At 40.5% G+C, this 13,671-nt stretch overlaps 1 protein-coding gene across 1 annotated transcript in view; it reads left to right on the top strand.

Annotated features, from left to right (window-relative positions):
- samd8 (sterile alpha motif domain containing 8) overlaps positions 1–10,107 on the top strand; it is a 47,526-nt gene extending 37,419 nt beyond the window's left edge. Inside the window, exon 6 of the mRNA XM_048563557.2 lies at positions 5,004–10,107. Coding sequence (XP_048419514.1) covers positions 5,004–5,308 — 305 coding nt within the window. The 3' untranslated portion in view covers positions 5,309–10,107. The remainder of the gene's footprint in view (positions 1–5,003) is intronic.
- Positions 10,108–13,671: the final 3,564 nt, after the last annotated feature.

Raw genomic sequence — 13,671 nt, 5'->3', positions numbered from 1 at the left:
GAGAGGAAGAACAGGTTAGGGAGGCAGAGACGGGTTGGACTGGTTTTGGGATGCAGTGGGTGGAGGGGAAGAGCTGGGCTGGTTGACCTGACTCTGCCTCCCTAACCTGTTCTTCCCCTCACCCATCCCTTCCTCCCACCCTAAGCCGCACCTCCATCTCCTACCTCCTAACCTCATCCCACCTCCTTGACCCGTCCGTCTTCCCTGGACTGACCTATCCCCTCCCTACCTCCCCACCTATACTCTCCTCTCCACCTATCTTCTTTTCTGTCCATCTTCGGTCCGCCTCCCCCTCTCTCCCTATTTATTCCAGAACCCTCACCCCATCCCCCTCTCTGATGAAGGATCTAGGCCCGAAACGTCAGTTTTTGTGCTCCTGACATGCTGCTTGGCCTGCTGTGTTCATCAGCCTCACATTTTATTATCTTGGATTCTCCAGCATCTGCAGTTCCCATTATCGCTCATTCCTGGGCTTGTTGCCTGATCCACCGCATTTCTGTTAGGCATTCCCCTCCAGATGGGACTTTAGCTGCTCAAGGGCTGTTTACTGCCCCCTGCCCCTTCTAGACTTTCTGCCATCCTGGCCTTGCTATATAATTTTTATGGCTCTCACTCGCTCCTGTTTGATCATACCTTCTTGCTGAAGTGACCTTGTAAGCCAGTGGTTTCGATTTAAAAACAGTTATTGTACTTATGCATTTGGCAAGTACATGAACTTTGCACTAAAAGTAGATTCGAAGGCAAGTAGAAAAATATTAAATATTTAATATTAAAATATTAACTGTAAATAGTTGATTTTAAAGTCTTGTACTCCTTTGGTATAAAACATGTTCCTGATGTAGACTGCTGTAAATATAAATGGACAGAAGAAAAGCTTTTAAAATTAAGTTTGAGTTAGTTTGATCAAAAGAAAATAAAGCACTTCACTTTCCTATCATTGCCCATAGCACACAACCTCTGCACGAGCTTTTACATAATCACCACTGACTGAACTGTTATATAGCCACCAGTCATCTCACTCTCTAATAGAATTCTACAGTGTGGAAACAAGCCCTTCGGCTCAACAAGTCCACACAAACCCTCAGAGCATCCCACCCAGATCCATTTCCCTGTAACCCTCCTATTCTTGGTATCCCTGAACTCTGTGGGCAATTTAGCATGGCCAATCCATCTGGCCTTGCACACCTTTTAGACTGTGGGAGGAAACCAGAGCACCCAGAGGAAACCACGCAGACACTGGGAGAAGGTGCAGACTCCACACAGGCAGTCATCCGAGGGTGGAATCAAACCCAGGTTCCCGACGCTGAGAGGCAGCAGTGCTAACCACTGAGCTACCGTGCCGCCCCAGAAAATGTTTTTGTATATGTGTAAAATGCTTCGAAATATAGAACATAACAGCACAGTACAGGTCCTTCAGCCCTCGATGTTGTGCCGACCTGTCATACCCATATCAAGTCCATCTAACCTACACTATTCCATGTACGACCATATGCTTATCCAATGACGACTTAAATGTACCTAAAGTTGGCGAATCTACTACCGTTGCAGGCAAAGCGTTCCATTCCCTTACTACTCTCTGAGTAAAGAAACTACCTCTGACATCTGTCCTATATCTTTCGCCCCTCAATTTAAAGCTATGCCCCCTCGTGCTCGCCGTCACCATCCGAGGAAAAAGGCTCTCTCTACCCACCCTATCTAACCCTCTGATTATCTTATATGTCTCAATTAAGTCACCTGTCAACCTTCTTCTCTCTAATGAAAACAGCCTCAAGTCCCTCAGCCTTTCCTCATAAGACCTTCCCTCCATACCAGGCAACATCCTAGTAAATCTCCTCTGCACCCTTTCCAAAGCTTCCACATCCTCCTTATAATGCGGTGACCAGAACTGTACACAATACTCCAAGTGCGGCCGCACCAGAGTTTTGTACAGCTGCAGCATAACCTCTTGGTTCCGGAACTCGATCCCTCTATTAATAAAAGCTAAAACACAGTATGCTTCTTAACAGCCCTGTCAACCTGGGTGGCAACTTTCAAGGATCTGTGTACATGGACACCGAGACCCCTCTGCTCATCTACACTACCAAGAATCTTACCATTAGCCCAGTACTTTGCCTTCTGGTTGCTCCTACCAAAGTGCATCACCTCACACTTGTCTGCACTAAACTCCATTTGCCAGCTCTCAGCCCAGCTCTACAGCTTATCTTTGTCTCTCTGCAACCTACAGCATCCTACGTCACTATCCACAACTCCACCGACCTTAGTGTCGCCTGCAAATTTACTAACCCATCCTTCTACGCTCTCATCCAGGTCACTTATAAAAATGACAAATAGCAGTGGACCCAACACCGACCCTTGTGGTACACCACTAGTAACTGGTCTCCAGGATGAACATTTCCCATCAACTACCACCCTCTGTCTTCTTTCAGCAAGCCAATTTCTGATCCAAACTGCTATATCTCCCACAATTTCATTCCTCCGCATTTTGTACAATAGCCTATTGTGGGGAACCTTATCGAACGCCTTGCTGAAATCCATATACACCACATCAACCAGTTTACACTCATCTACCTGTTTGGTCACCTTCTCAAAGAACTCTAAGGTTTGTGAGGCACGACCTTCCCTTCACAAAACTGTGCTGACTATCCCTAATCAATTTATTCTTTTCTAGATGATTATAAATCCTATCCCTTATAACCTTTTCCACCACTTTACCAACAACTGAGGTAAGGCTCACTGGTCTATAATTACCAGGGTTGTCTCTACTCCCCTTCTTGAACAGGGGAATCACATTTGCTATCCTCCAGTCGTCTGGCACTATTCCTGTAGACAGTGACGATGAGTTAAAGATCAATGCCAAAGGCTCGGCAATCTCCTCCTTGGCTTCCCAGAGGATCCTAGGATAAATCCCATCCAGCCCAGGGGACTTATCTATCTTCACCCTCTGTAGGATTTCTAATACCTCTTCCTTGTGAATTTCAATCCCACCTAGTCTAGTAGCCTGTATCTCAGTATTCTCCTCGACAACATTGTCGTTTTCCAGAATGAATACTGTTCAAAAATATTCATTTAGCGCTTCCCCTATCTCATCTGACTCCACTCACAACTTACCACTACTATCCTTGATTGGGCCTAGTCTTACTTTCGTCATTCTTTTTATTCCTAAAATACCTATAGAAAGTCTTTAGGGTTTACCCTGATCCTATCTGCCAACAACTTCTCATGTCCCCTCCTGGCTCTTCTGAGCTGTCTTAGGTCTTTCACCTCCTTCATAAATCACGGCTCCCGTGCTGTACAGCTTCCTCCCTGCCTGCCAGGTACATACTTATTTAGGACACACATATCTGGTAGTTGTGAAAAGAATTATTATAAATGCAAATACATTTTTCTCTTTCCTCGAACTATGCTGCAGAAACTGTTTCCATGTTCATCCATTACCCTGTCCTAGGGATGTTGCCACAGACAGTATTCAGCATGAGAAACTCCATATCTGACAGAGATTTTCTAGGCATTTGGGACAGTCAGCAATTCGTGACTTGGACACCAGTTAGCACCTGACCAGCCTTGGCCTGAGCCACAGAAAATATGCAGAATCGAGATGACGTTTTCACCTAGTTGCAAAACTCCTTTAGCTTGATTGATCATTAAGGAACAAATTGGATTTAGTGGTTTCCAATTGAGTGGATTTGTGCTGAACAATTTTATTATTAGTAAGCATCTACATACAAAGAAGATTCTGCATCTATAAACCAGAATAGCAATTTCCTATTTATGTGGTCAAGGATCATATATGACCTCTTGAGACTATAAATTCAAATTAGGTTTTAACTTAAACTGCAACTTATTTGTTCCTCATTAAGCACATTTGGGTATGTATGTATCTGCAGGGTTCTTTCCTTGATTCCATTGCGATAGTGTTCTATCGAACTGTTGGGTTAGTGATGATATTTGATATTGAACTCAACTGGGCACGAGAGATTTGGAACCTTGTTTTTGTAGAGTGACTAGAGAAGGTGGGATATTCTCAGAAGAAAATGTTATAGGAAAATTTAATAGAGGTGCTCAAAGCCATGAACAAGTTTGACGGAGTACATGAAGAGGAGCTGTTTACATAGCAGAAAGGTCAATAACCAGAAAACACTGATTTAAGGTATCAACGAAGAAAAACCAAGGCTATATTGGAGATAATAAAATGTGAGGCTGGATGAACACAGCAGGCCAAGCAGCATGGTAAGTGAATATTGTGAAGGCAGAGGTTGATAAATGATTGCCTAACAAGGGAATCAAAGTAAGTAAGCAAGGAGAGTGAGTTTGAGATGGAGCAGGCTTGATGGCTGAATTACTTGCTTTTGCTCTTATTTAGTGTGTTCAAATCTATGAAGTGAAATATATGTAACAGGTTCAATATCACTTTCAAAAGGGAATTGGGCACATATTTGAAAGGGAAAGATTTCCAGGGAAGGGAGTGAGGCTGATTAGAAAGCTATTTCAAAGATCTGGTATGAACTAAATTCTTCTCTGCTGAATGTTCTAAGATTATAGGTAAAGTTTTTTTTTTCTGGTGGTGGATTATGGCTGCAACGTGATTGCTCAAGATCATTCTTGCATCGAGGTAGCACAGTGGCTCAGTGGCTAGCTGTCGCTTCACAGTTCCAGGGACCTGGGTTCAATTCCAGCCTTAGGTGACTGTGTGGAGTTTGGACATTCTGTCCCATGTCTACATGTGTTCGCACATGGTGTACTGGTTTTCTCCCACAGTCCAAAGATGTGCAGGTTAGGTGGATTGACCATGCTAAATTGTCTGTAGTGACTAAAGATGTACAGGCTAGGTGGATTATCTGTTCAGAGCGTTGTTGCAGACTCAATGGGCCAAATGGTGTCTCACTACACTGTAGGGATTCTGTGATTCTCTCCTTGTTTTTATTTTATGCTTGTGTTGGTAACTAGGATGAAATAGAAATGTAAACATAATTCTTAATGTGTTCTTTTTTTAATCTGTGAATTAGATACTCCAAGAAGCTGGAACTTCTTGCACACCTTGTCTTGGGTGTTGAACCTGTTCGGGATCTTCTTTATCCTTGCTGCACATGAACATTATTCAATTGATGTCTTCATCGCATTTTATATTACCACAAGACTCTTTTTGTATTACCATACACTAGCCAACACTCGGGCCTATCAGCAAAGCCGAAGAGCACGGATTTGGTTCCCAATGTTTTCATTTTTTGAATGTAATGTCAATGGCCCTGTACCAAATGAATATAGCTGGCCACTTTCTAAACCGAGACTATTGAAATCCCTAATAGGATAAATAGTAGTCAATATGAATGAGTTATCTTACATTTGTTAGGAAAATACATTATTAATGGAGCAATAGTTGGTTTTACACCCAAGATTAGTACAATGGCTTGTGTCAAGCCAGGTGCAAACATAAAGTGGAAAGGAGACTTTGATACAAATTAATTGGTGGTTAGGTTGATTCATGATTAGTCCACTAAATTGGAAATGTACTTTCCCCAAATAAGTCAAAGTGTCTTAATTTGGGAATTTTTGCTGCATTTGGTGGCCTTATGCAGTGTGTGTGTTTTGAACAGGCAAGCATTTCACCCAGGAGCGACAGTGTGCCTGATGGACCACCAAGTTTCCAGCCTTGGTTATGATAATGAAAAAGCAGTGGGAATCCCATAGAGTAAAGCTGCAAGGAAAGAAAGTTTTGTTATCCTGCAGAGGACGGTTAACTTTTTTAAGTTGGTGAGAATCTGGAATTTTTCAGAGTATTTGAAAGAATTTTTCATAGTGGCAAGTTTTTTTAAGAGTATTTCCTTTAAAAAATAATCCACTTATGGAGTTTTTTTTTCTTCCTGATGTTTTATTTCTGGGAGATGTGTTTTCATACTTGCTAAAGGCAACACTACAAAAACCTAACAGAAATCTGTGGAAAAAAAGCCAATGGAAGTGTCTTCATTATGTGGTATAATCAGTATCGTCTTGAATATCACATGGGCATTCAACCAAAAATTACTGTGTCTGTTCTTCAAGCAATAAAAAAATTTTGTTCAATTCTATCCCGTTGTGGGATATATATATAGGTCTTAATCATTTTTGTTTTGAGGTGTTTACCTGTTAGCTGTAGCTTCACTTCATCTCTTTACAGACCTCAAATCTTACATACAGTATTAATAGTGTAACGTAACTCCTGGAAATTAGTCCTCTCAATGCATGTGTAGATGAAAATTCAAAGAACCACTTATAATCTCTTTACATAGCATTTACTAGAGTACGCTATTTGCAATGAATAGTTATTTGAATGATTAAGATATAATTAGGCACAACTCTAAAAAGTTAAGTAGTTCTTAATTTTTAAAAGGTGTTGAGCATTGATACCGTTGAATAGTTTACTATGCAGAACTTACTTCTGGTTGGTAGAATCACTACTGTAATTTTGTAGGTATTGTGATGGTCTTAGTCTTTAGTGACCTGTCATGAGAACCTTTTACATGTTGATTTGGTTTATTTTGCCTGGGTTTAAAAACTTTCATGGACTCATACCTTGGTGGTTATAAGACACCAGGCACACATTACTGATCTAAAAATGTATGAATATATTTTGACAGTTGTGTAAAGAAATTAACACTACAGTTTTAGTTTCCTTCAATCAGCCATTATCAACATTTAATTGAAACAGACTGAATTATAATGTATATCGTAAGCAGAATTCCACTGTATTTCAATGCAAATAATTACCCTCTGATAATTATTGTGGGAGGGTTTTCCTGCTGTTAAGTTTACAGGTTTAAACATAAGGGGCTGACATTTTATATATCTGTCAGGTTCTTTTTATTACTTTTAGATTTTGTTTTTGAAGTGTGTGTATGTCTCATGGTGCTGATCGTTATTTTGTTGGAAATGGAATGGCATCAGCAATGCAAATGACCGGTTAAAACCATTTTTTGCGGGATCTGCTCATCATTGGCTCTGCAGTTCCTTGAAGTGTTTTGTTCCACAGTTGAAAATCACAATTAGTTTGAAATATTCTAACTTGTGTCTTGTATTGGGTAATGACTAAAATCAATATTAGTTGACATTGAAACACTTGCCAACTTTAGTTTGTCACTTGAAGTGTTTTGCAATTCATATATTCAAATATTCATTCTCCAAATTGTCACCAAAAGTTTACCACTGCCTGGTTAAATATAGGTGTGTCTCACAGTAATGTGTTACCTTTTGTATTAAACAACATCAGCAAGTTCAGAATTGGCTGCTTTTGTCTGGAGCATATGTCAGTTACCTAGGTATTAAACTGAAAAGCAAAGCATTTCCCTGCATGTGTGATTAATTGTATAAGTCTTCTATATATATAAAAATAACCTGTAGCACTGAATCTGAATGAGGTGACTGTACCATGCTCACAACTGGTTGTCAGTAATTGATTGTTTACATTCCATTCATTTTGATAGCTGTCTAATGATGCAAATTGAATTCTACTCCACTTTAATGTTAGTTCCCTGAACTGTATGTGTTACAAATCTTTATAGCAGATCTAATAATTTTAGCTTTAGAATGATGAAATATGTATGAATGAGTTTTTTTGCATGCACTGAAAACTTTTTTTGAAAAATTAATATTCTTGAAGGCAACTGACATAAAAAGGCAAATTTTTAATAAATGGTTGTGTTATCATATGGCTACACTGACAAAAATTGTCTGTGGTCATCCACAAACCCTGCTAAATATTTTTGATATTGAATGTTATTTTCCTGGTCTTCCTGAGTCAACAGTTTTTCAGTTTCCAAGTTCAGTTCAAAAATGATGAGCTCTGTGGCTTGCAAGAGGTGAAATATATTCCTCCCCCCTCCTGCTTTATTACAAAATAGTAAGTAATTTTTTTAGTTCTTGAATAATATTGCAAAATTGCATGTTTAATACACCCCTTTCTGCAGTCAAATTTTTAACTCTGTCTCAAAACAGAGTTGCAGACAGTGTGATAATGATCACTTTTGGAAAAGATTGTTTCGCTTTTGTCCTATGTTGTTCCATTTAATTGGCTTTAACTGATCAGCCACTTTTATCGAAAATTTCACATTGTTGCTTTGTCACATCAAGCATGTATGTTGCAATGTTTATGTAACAATCCCAGTGTGAAACAAACATAAATTTTAGGTTTAATTGTGAAACAACTGAAATAACCACCCCCAGTTTCTGCATGCATTGCCAACTCCCACATAGTCATCGATGAAATTGGCTGCTTTAGTCCTATAACCATTAGAAACTTGCAATTGCTTGAAACGCTATGACGACAATTGTCGGGAAAGGATTAGGTCAGGAAATGTTGACAGAGGATGATGACCAGAGATGAGCTTATTTTTCACTCTATCCTGATATTTGTTCTTTTTCTTGAATTATATATTAGTGGCTGATATTTATTGGGTAGAATTCTTTAGGCACATCTTCTGCGTGTAATGCAAGTAAACTTGTACACCAGAATATTGTGGCTGGGTACTGTTGCTCACAGCTAACTCCTCAATGCTACAAGAACCAAATTGAAATGCAGAACAGACTATCATGCAGAATATCTGCTGCTTGATGTCTTGCGGGAGAAAAGTGCTGAGAGGGATAGTGACTTTTTAAAATCTGTTCTAATGTTCTGTGCACATTCTTGGGGTTCCCTTGAACTTTGAAATGTGTGTGGTAGTCACAAATTTGAGATATTCTAATATTGTTACAGTGATGTTAAATGCATTTGTTTTTTTCCTCCTGCTATTCTTCATTTCAAGATAGTGAGCTAATAAACTGTTCGCAAGCCTTTTCCCAAAATCATCTTGAGTTGGATGTTAGAGCTGCCAATGGCATGGCTTTATTCTGACTAATTCATTATGGCCATCCACCCAGTGGGAAGACTGATAGAGTGTTTGAAGCTAGAGCAATACACCACATCAGCCATTTCCAAAGATAAGGCAGCTTAATAAATTTTGTACCTTAAGGAATGTAATAGGGGACCATTTTGCTACAAGAGCTTTCCTTCTCTAGTAATCTGAGCAACTAGAAAAAGCCAAACCACGTTTTGTTGGAAAATAGGCATTTTAACTTCTGACTAGGCAGCACCTTGATGCCATTGCAGAGCGAAAGGTTGAGTCATACTAATTGTCAAGGAAACAAGAATTTATTAGTGGCTATAGAATTCAAAATAGGAAAATTTGCAAGTTATATGAATTATTCTAAAATGATAAAACATTATATTTCAATCTTTATTACTTGGGTTTTGTTGACTACTTGTGCTTTCTACCTTGCTATTTTCTTCTTCTCAACACGCAGAACCCACACCTTCCCTTTCCCTGAATAGGACATCGTCTTGTAATATTTGCACAATTAGAATTGTTGATGTGACCTTGGAAAGAAGGGATAAATAAGACTAAGAGGATTGAAGCAAAGGAAACATGGCAGCACAACAGTAAAAGCTATTTATATTTTTTTGCAAAACACAAACTGCATGTAGCAGCTATTTAGGGTGAATCTGAACTTGATGCTGCAAGGACGTGGCTAGTTATGCAAGGCAGGGTGGAAAGGTGGCCTTCCTCATGCCCTAAAGTAATCATCTTTATAAGATTATAAGTTTTTTTTTTAAAAATAAACATTCAATGTCAAAAATTCCAAAAAATAGTTCACTTTAGGGTGGTTTTGGGGCTTGTGTATGATTGTGCAATACAGAAGTGTTTGATGTAAACCAGTGACAACATTAGAAAAAAGAAACAAAATTTACCTAATACGTTATTTGTCCCAAGCACCCCATTATTTCCCTTTTTTATAAAAAGTATACAGGTATATATTTAGAATGAAACACAAAGTAAAATAACTTAATATGCTGTTTTCATTTGAGTTTAAATGCTATTCAGTATTAAATGTTATTAAATAAGTTTGGATCAGAGGTATTTAATGTTTACATTTACATTGTTTGTCTTACTGAAATTAATAAAGTGAACTAAATGAAACAGTAATGTTTTGCAGATTCCTGTACATCAGCTCAGTGTAGTTATATCACTATAATGGTGCCTTTTCTTGCTGGCATCTAGTAAGAATTCCGGAATGATTTTGTGTATAACTTTAAATAAATTTGTTCTCTATCATTATTTTTGTTTTGTCTCTCTTCCATTCCTCTCACCTGCCTTAACTAGGCTGAGAGCTGCCTGTAATCCTCACACTTGACTCCCCAAGTTCCCAGTCACAGCCCTGATAACTTGTACTGAGCACATGCTCAGACTGACAGTCGCCCACTCCTTGGATTGTAGTGATACAGAACCCCAAACCCTGACTGCCTCAAGTAACTGACTGACTATGCTCAAGCTTGAGATAAGACACTGGCTTTGACTAACTGTGGCTGGACTGATAACACTCTCCCTTGATTTAGTTGAGGACTATTCCCCTTAGACTTTGAGTCACAGTCATTTTGTGGAAGCATGTGTATTTGCCACTAAGCACATTTTGTTGGTGGGACTTCACTGTATGGCACTATTTGACATCACCGTCCACTTCCTTAACTGCTCACTGCTGAGAGCTGGAGCTGCCAGGTACCATCTCTGAATTTCATTTTTGGACTAGTTGCTGTTAGTTTTTCTCTGGTGAATGGAAACTGAATATCAAAGAGATTAGATACTAACAACATGTAAATGTTTGCAAATAGGCTTCTCACTTCATTAGCGAGATTCTCATTTGCCATTCAAAACTTGGTTTCAGGGTCTGACATTTTTTCCTTCAAGTCCTGGAATCTGATTTATTTCAAACTCAGATTTCCAACTAGTTTGCTATTCCCATAGAGAGCATTGTTTTGGAGCTTTGATATTTTAATGGACAAAATACTTGCTATTTGTCAAATCTTCTCAATCATGTGAAAAGGGTTTTTTTTGATCAATAAAATAGCAAAAGTTATGATAATAACATTGAATTCCGAAGAGTGTTTTGCACCATCACTGTTTCATTGTGATCTGTCTGACACCTCAAAGGATCCTTTCTTCCTGTAACTGCATTAAATGCTTGTTTATTGTCTGTTGACAGGTCAACAAACATTGAGGCAAAATTCTTGCACAGTAACTTTGATAGATTGGAAATGGTTGAAATCTATCATTCCAATCTGGTCCATTGCTGTCAACTCACAGATGACCAGTGTTCCAAAGGAGGGCAAGGAGACTGCTTCAAAGATATTCCGAAGCTCTCCTTGAAACTCAGCAACTGCCCATAAAACTACATCACAGTTTGATTCCCAACATTTCAATGATGATGCAGCATGATGGAAGAGAAGGATATCATACCTTGTAGGATAACCTGCCTCTCTCACCCAAAGATCTGTTGATCAAAAGTTGCCCTGATCAATCACTAGACCTGTGGCAGAAACAATAAACTTGAATTTTGGGTCAACTGACAATTTAAGGATATGCAGTAATTTGATTACAATGAGAAAAAAAATTAAACTTAATGTGTGGCCGGACAGGGAACCAATTTGGGGCATAAAATATGGGAAGTGATTAACAATTAGAATTACATTCCAAAAACACATTTTCTGTTTGTTACCCCATTGCTGTGCAATTTTGCACTGGTGCTTCCTACATTACCACCAGTGACTGTACTTCAAAAGAACTTCTTCAATAGCATGATAATAAAGTGTGAAGCTGGATGAACACAGCAGGCCAAACAGCATCTCAGGAGCACAAAAGCTGATGTTTCGGGCCTAGACCCTTCTTCAGAGAGGGGGATGGGGTGAGGGTTCTGGAATAAATAGGGAGAGAGGGGAAGGCGGACCGAAGATGGAGAGAAAAGAAGATAGGTGGAGAGGAGAGTATAGGTGGGGAGGGGACAGGTCAAGGAGGTGGGATGAGGTTAGTAGGTAGGAAATGGAGGTGTGGCTTGGGGTGGGAGGAAGTGATGGGTGAGAGGAAGAACAGGTTAGGGAGGCAGAGACAGACTGGGCTGGTTTTAGGATGCAGTGGGGGGAGGGGATGAACTGGGCTGGTTTTGGGATGTGGTGGGGAAAGGGGAGAGTTTGAAGCTGTTGAAGTCCACATTGATACCATTGGGCTGCAGGGTTCCCAAGCGGAATATGAGTTGCCGTTCCAGCAACCTTTGGGTGGCATCATTGGGGCTCTGCAGGAGGCCCATGATGGACATGTCATCTAAAGAATGGGAGGGGGAGTTGAAATGGTTTGCGACTGGGAGGTGCAGTTGTTTATTGCAAACCGAGCGGAGGTGTTCTGCAAAGCGGTCCCCAAGTCTCCGCTTGGTTTCCCCAATGTAGAGGAAGCCACACTGGGTACAATGGATACAGTATACAACATTGGCAGATGTGCAGGTGAACCTCTGCTTAATATGGAAAGTCATCTTGGGGCCTGGGATAGGGGTGAGGGAGGAGGTGTGGGGGCAAGCGTAGCACTTCCTGCGGTTGCAGGGGAAGGTGCCGGGTGTGGTGGGGTTGGAAGGCAGTGTGGAGCGAACAAGGGAGTTACGGAGAGAGTGGTCTCTCCGGAAAGCAGACAAGGGTGGGGATGGAAAAATGACTTGGGTGGTGGGGTCAGAGGATGATGCGTTGTATCCGGAGGTTGGTGGGGTGGTGTGTGAGAACGAGGGGGATCCGCTTTGGGCGGTTGTGGAACCTCTGCATAATATGGAAACTTGCCTCTCTGCCACCCTAACCTGTTCTTCCTCTCACCTATCCCTTCCTACCACCCCAAGCCGCACCTACATTTCCTACCTACTAACCTCATCCCACCTCCTTGACCTGTCCGTCTTCCCTGGACTGACCTATCCCCTCCCTACCTCCCCACCTATATTCTCCTCTCCATCTATCTTCTTTTCTCTCCATCTTCGGTCCGCCTCCCCCTCTCTCCCTATTTATTCCAGTTCCCTCTCCGCTGAAGGGTCTAGGCCCGAAACGTCAGCTTTTGTGCTCCTGAGATGCTGCTGAGCCTGCTGTGTTCGTCCAGCTTCACACTTTATTATCTTGGATTCTCCAGCATCTGCAGTTCCCATTATCTCTTCAATAGCATAGTGCTTTGCGAAGGCTTGATGAAAATCACTGAAAATGAAAATAAATGTGAATTTTTTAAAAACAAATCTGGGCGTCTGCAAGCAAGGTGACATCTTTAAGTTGTTGCTCCCTTTCCTCAATCTGGGCTACTACTTTACCATTAGACCATCAAACAAGGGAGCAGAATTAGGCCTACTGGCCCTTACTTCCTTTTCTTCCATTCAATCATTGCTGATACATTTCCCAATCTCATTCTCTTGCCTTCTCCCCGTAACCCACGATCCCTTTACCAATCAAGAATTTATCTGTCCTCAATATATTCAATCATTTGTGGCAATGACTTCCACTGATTGACTACCTGAAAAAAATCCACCTTATCTCAGTTCTAAAGGGTCTTCTTTCTGCCCTGAGACTGTGTGCTTGTGTCCTTGTCTCTCCCACTAGTGGAAACGTCCCCATGTCCACTCTCTCCAGGCCTCTCAGTATTCTGAGAGTTTCAATTAGATACCCCCACTCCATCTTTCTAAACACCATTGAATACATATCCAGAGACCTCAACATATGACAAATCATTCATCCCAGGGATCATTCTTGTGAATCTCCTCTGCAACCCATCCAATGCCAGTTTATCCTTCCTCTGATAAAACTACTCAATATTTCCAACT

Source organism: Stegostoma tigrinum, chromosome 37 (assembly GCF_030684315.1).
Source record: "Stegostoma tigrinum isolate sSteTig4 chromosome 37, sSteTig4.hap1, whole genome shotgun sequence".
NCBI classification, from domain to species: domain Eukaryota; kingdom Metazoa; phylum Chordata; class Chondrichthyes; order Orectolobiformes; family Stegostomatidae; genus Stegostoma; species Stegostoma tigrinum.
Note: the sequence above shows the minus strand (reverse complement) of the source record. Positions and strands in the feature narration are given on the sequence as shown.